This window comes from Narcine bancroftii, chromosome 13, assembly GCF_036971445.1.
Source record: "Narcine bancroftii isolate sNarBan1 chromosome 13, sNarBan1.hap1, whole genome shotgun sequence".
Lineage (NCBI taxonomy): Eukaryota > Metazoa > Chordata > Chondrichthyes > Torpediniformes > Narcinidae > Narcine > Narcine bancroftii.
In genome coordinates, this window is record NC_091481.1 from 50,156,689 (window position 1) to 50,162,577 (window position 5,889).

The window sequence follows — 5,889 nt, forward strand, 5'->3', positions numbered from 1 at the left end:
TTCACAATTGGTGCACCTAATACCGTAGATAAATCCCATGGAAACACAAGTCAAATTTTGCCTCATTTGTAAGGTCTGTTTTGGGACACATTTCCTGGTGAGGGATGAGGTCTTGGCGCAAATTAACCACTTCCCACGGCTGCAGGTATATGTGCCAAGGGGGCGATTGTTGGGAAGGGCACAGTGGAAAAGGACATGCTAGCATACAGGAAATTATTATGTTCAAAATGCATACATTGAGGTTCATGTGAAGGAAATGTTTGGAATTAAATGGGTCCATTGCAGGCAAATGAGACTGGCTCGTCAGCATATTCAACATGCGCCAAAAGAACCAGTCGTTCCCCTGTATGGAGGGTTGTAGTCTATTTCAGGCGTTGTATGTCTATATACCACCTCGCCCCCAGCATTTCGCCGAAATTGAAAACAATGTGGAATTGTAGAGTTCAACATAATCAGTGTGAGACTAAATGCGATGGTAAACATTGAATCGAAAAACAACATCTTATTAAAGGAGAGATTCATAACCTGAAGAACATACTGAAAAATGTTTCCATTCAAAAGAAAATGATTGGATGTCGTGGCTGATCAGGACTTACAGAGAGTTTCCTGGCAACTGTCTCAAGGACTAATTTTTAACAGAACTAGTCTTATTTGCAGAAAGATAAATTAAAACGTTTCCTGCAGCAATATAACAATTATAGTACAAAGGCAGTACAGTTCGGCCCTTCCAGTCCATGCCGAACACCAACTCCGACTGAACTTCACCCGGTCCACAACCCCGCAAACTTTTCTCATCCGAAATCTAATCATTATGCATTTTCATTTTTATATTTCCGAACTGCAATCAATGCTTGGAAATAAATCATGTTCTCTTTTTTTTTTCACTGGAAAACAACAACGCAACAGTTTGAGAAATTTTAAATTAAATGAATGCTCGGCTAACAATGGGCCCATCAACTGATAGAAAATATGACGTTGAAATAAACATAATATAAACACGGATCAACGCTACGGAAATTGCGGCAATCTCATATCTTTAAATATGTTCTTAATAAATGTTTTCTCAATATGGTTTTGAAAACTTCAAAACGGGATGATATGCTTTTCATTTCATTTACAGAACTGCCCATTTAATGTGATCAGATATTTCAATCCACTCTTCAGTTGCTCCCTGAATGTCCGCTGTGTCAACGCATAGATACACGTGTTGGTGCAGGTATTGAGCATTCGTAACATGAATCCAAATTGTTGCAGGATATAGATCGGCGTGCTGAAATATCTGTCGGTGTAGAAATAGTTTTGCTTTTGCCATTTAGTAGAATGTACAACATGTGGAATCCAGAGCAAAATGAAATTGGCAGAAAGCGCGAATAACAAAATCATGGACTTTCTCCGTTTCTCCACCTCGGAGTCTTTTTGTTTCTGACCGCTGCAGCGCAGTTTCCGGCGCACTCTGTTCGCAGCGGTAATATATCTGACGGTTAATGCATTAAAGACTACAATTAAACCAATAGGCGATAACGGGTTAATAATAATCATAAATAACTGGTACGATGCCCAAGCTTGTGATGTCATATATTCAACCGTTGGAACGCAGCGCCGTGGATCCACTGCGAAGTAGAATGGAACAGACAAAACAGCACTTCCTGCAGCAGCGGTCGCTATCACCACAGTCGCCGTTCTCTCGGTGCAGTATTGTTTCCGCAGTTTCTCACAGCAGATCGCCAAATAGCGATCAAATGTGAAAGCAACCGTGAACCAAACATAACAGTGCGAGGTTAAGAGCTGCAGGACAAGGATCACAGCGCACAATGGAGATTTGAACAAGAAATATGCGAATAAATAAATAAAATTAATTTGTTGTATTATAATACCAAAGAAGACCACCAGAAGATCTGCTGCCGCCATCGCTACCAAGTAGCGAGTGATGCATTTGGAGAGATCACAATTTCCGCGTGACAGGATCACCATTGCCGTCAAGTTAACTGAAATCAATTCGAAATATAGTTATTTACTTCAAAATATATTAAGACTAATCAAATAGATATAGTGTGTAGGTTAAGTAGAGTTATCCAGAATGAGACACCGCCTGGGATTGTGATAGAATATGTAATGGAATATTTGGGAGTTAATGTGATAAAAATAGAATTGGTTACATACACACAAATATTTGAAATATTGAAGAATTCATATTCAGTAACTTTACAGAAACTATGGAGAAGGCTATGCACAATTCAAAATTATGTGCTAATTGACATGATGTCATGAAATAAACAGACCATTGTCTCGGACTGGAATCTGGTCGGCTGTGTTGAACATTCTTTAGCGACTTATGACCTTTCTGCAAAGTGCTCACTCAAAGGTCACTCATGAGTTTTGTTCACCTGAAGAATACAGCGTGACAAAAAAGACTAACAAAGAAGACGGTCAGGGGTTTTAAAAGTGAGAGTGTCACATGAGCTTTCTGGCATATGGAGAGAGAGAGGGACAGACAGACAGACAAACAGGCAGATAGTCAGATGAAACAAGCAGGAGAAGCTTGTAGGAACTGGAAAAAAAACAGACCAGAGCGGTGGTGGCTGGAAGGTCTACCTGTCTGTTATTTCTCTTGGAATAAGTGGATCAGAAAGGATTTCTGTACTTGACTGAAAGAAATAGGCTATTATCTGGAGAACCGTGATTGGGAGAGTTTTATCAATACGACATTGAGGTGACTAATGGTGGTACATCAATTGTAGAAATCCTAGAACAACAGATCCCACTCTGCAAACCCTATGAGAACTTTCCTGAGCGGTAAACATTTACCTTTCAAGTACCAAAGACTGGTGAACATTATACATGTTAAGTTTTGTACACAGTATAAGAATTCCCTGCAACCAGAGAACTTGGAAAATGAGAAGTGAGTTTGGACTGTGATCTAAATAACTTATCTTATATTTACGCAACCATCACATACACGTGCACTTAGAATTAGAAGGGGGTTGTTGGGTTTCGTGAATGTAACAGAAATAAGGTAAAGTTTGATTCTGTTTTCATGTTTGAGGATAAGTAAAATCAGTTTTTGTTCAAGGAACTACTTGTCTTGGTGAATGCCTTTTGATGCTGGTTTTGGGGGTCATTTGGGCTCGTAACAGGGTTTCCGCCAGGTGAGAAGGAAAGCTGCCAAATCGATATTAAATGTGGCCGCTGATCAGATTCATCCTCTTCCAACACACAGGGAACCCCTCGTTACTTCCACAGCAAGAGGCGAGCTTTCTCAAAGGAAAGGTGAAGTTGTTCTTCACTAAAATAATTGCGGGTGAAGTTGGGAGAAGTTATTCAGCAGTACATCGAGGACTGGTTGTGCAGCCAGAGAACATGCCACACCTAAAATATGTTTTTATCAGATGCAGATTGCACAGGCACCAACCTGAGACCTGAAGAAGGCCCATACAAAGTTATACAATAGACATGGTCAAGATGTCATTTGGATATTGGGGTTGAAACGACACTTTCACGCTGAACCGGATCCAGCCGCCATTCCTCGCCTATGACCATGCCGAAGGTGCAGGCTTCCAAGCAAAAGACCTCTACGAACGAAAGCCGATTCAGATATGGAGGGAGGGGGAGGGCCCGTGTAGCGCTGAGAAGGCGCCACGCCAGAAACGGCGAAGAAACACCGGGAGGCCGAGACGAGCTACGCGCTTCAGAGCCAATACGGATCATCATGCCACGAGTCGGTGGCAGGATGACGTCGGAGATGCCCTTTATCATTAGAGCAGCCAGCACAATAACCATTAAATCGCTTCCATTCTGTGGGTCCTTTTACGGAGCGGAACCTCTGCTGGAGAAGCAGCTACTGCACTGGCGACATATACATCTGGATCCAGCGGGGAGAGTCTTTAATACATTCAATCTCTTCTTAACGCGTCACCAGATAACGGGCTGTGGAGCTAACAGTGTGGCACGCTAATCAATTTACATTATATTTCAGGAAATACAGCAGGTTAACACATCTTCCCGCAGCTCATTTCCTTTTGAAATCATTTTATTTCATCAGGAAGTATTGAACATTCTAATATATTTTACCACTAATGCAGGTTTGGAGGTTTGATGCAAAATTATCTGCGATTGATCTGGAAGTTGGGGATTGGTGTCTCGACCGTCTGGCCATGAAGAGCTGGCGCTATTCGAAGTCCCGTGGAAAATGGAACCTCGGGATCATAAACGCACGAATCATTTCTCATATGAATGCTGACATGGTCTTCATCTCTTGGACGCCCCTTCTGCCGTCCCAAAGCCACAGATTGTTCGTTCGTATTGTTGACGTTGAGAGGAAAATTGGTGTCTGGCAGATTCCAGCATGTTCCGCGATTCTATCCTCCATTTGACTCTTCACACGTCAGTTCAGGTATTTCGACCAAAACTTTTGCTTGTCCGCAGATTTTAGTAGGAAATGAAAATGGCGAAGAGAAAGGTAGGACAAGACTCTCGTAGGACTCCTGAGAGGGAATGCAAGGTACTATTTCTTCAACTCTAATTATCATCTGGGGTAATAATGGATCCACAAACAGGTAAACAGGGCTCCGACTTGTTGAAGATCAGGAGCTGGATGGGCTCTTTGATATGTTTGCCGTTTCTTTATTTACTATCGAGAAGATTCTGGTCACTTGGGAATTTAAGACAATGCTCTGAACAATAAACTCGGATCCAGAAACATCGCGGCTGGAGGTGAAACACAGCCCATAATTACTTTAGTGGCATCCGAGAACGACCAGTGACCGTCGGGAAGAAATCACAAAAGGATATCTTGTTATTAACATTTAATAGGAGTGATCTGCAATAAAATTCATACCATTGCACTTGGCTGCACGCATATCAAATGTTGGAATGTTTGCACAATTTATGTGATCAAAGCACGAACTTCACCACTGTGTTTGGATGAGCTTGAATTTTCAGTCCCAAATCATTATATTTCCTCCAATATCTCGCACATAGATCTGCCTGAACCCACCCTGGTCAATGATCAAGTTCAGGATAAACATTAACCGGGACAACAACGTTGCCTTTTACTCCACGAATTCCACGAACACAACGGCCTGAGAATCTATGTTTCACATGGGTGGTAAAACCCATCCCTTAATGTTTACTCTGCTTGTATTTTCATTCCCTTCTTCTGTTCTTACTTTATTCTCTCATTACACCCTTCAGTCATCTCTCATTTCCCTCGACACTTCCCCTCTCCAACCCTCTGTCAATGCTCTATCGCATCTTCCCTACTCCGTAGGACACATTTCTTTTACTTCGCTCACGTACTGATTTAGACCTTACTCAAAATATTGCCTGGCGATTTATGCCAATAAATGTGCCTGACGTTCTGAATTCCTCTTATGTCCCTGAGCCGTGAAATGCAGCATTTCTGCTTCCATGTGGCTTATTGTGTTTGCATATGAATGACTTTGTTAATTTATTTGTTAGTGGATAAACTAACATCAGTTGATTTATAGGACAGTGAACACTTTATGTGGGTTACAATAGGATCCATCAGTAATGGAAACGTGAAACAGATAATGGCACATGAAATTTCCCTCTATCAAGTGGCATATATTTCACCTCAGCAGGTGAAATGTGGACAGCAGCCACGGGGTGAACAGTGGACACCTGCTAGTGTTGTAGTTCAGCGACATGTTGGGGAATAAGAGCATTGGTCTATAAGCAGAGTGGGGATTTAAATAGTGTGAAGGACAACATGATATGATCGGATCCTGTCAGCAATATCCAAGTGTATCATCTGCCCTTTTCATTGACCCCCACTATATCATGGACGCAAATGTCTGGGACTGTAACATCCAGCTTCTCGGCGTCAGCTGGTCAATACTACACTCCTGGGCTCTGGGATGGACAGGGTGG

General features: G+C 42.0%; 1 protein-coding gene across 1 annotated transcript; it reads right to left on the reverse strand.

Annotated features, from left to right (window-relative positions):
* Positions 1-1,110: 1,110 nt before the first annotated feature.
* Positions 1,111-1,908, reverse strand: LOC138748028 (probable G-protein coupled receptor 139). Its single transcript, XM_069907729.1, has one exon. It carries the CDS (start codon positions 1,906-1,908, stop codon positions 1,111-1,113), a length of 798 nt encoding a protein of 265 aa, XP_069763830.1.
* Between the last annotated feature and the right edge of the window lie 3,981 nt (positions 1,909-5,889).

Coding starts and splice junctions, on each gene's coding strand:
- LOC138748028 (XM_069907729.1), bottom strand. CDS start 1,908: ATGGCGGCAGCAGATCTTCTGGTGGTCTTCTTTGGTATTATAATACAA.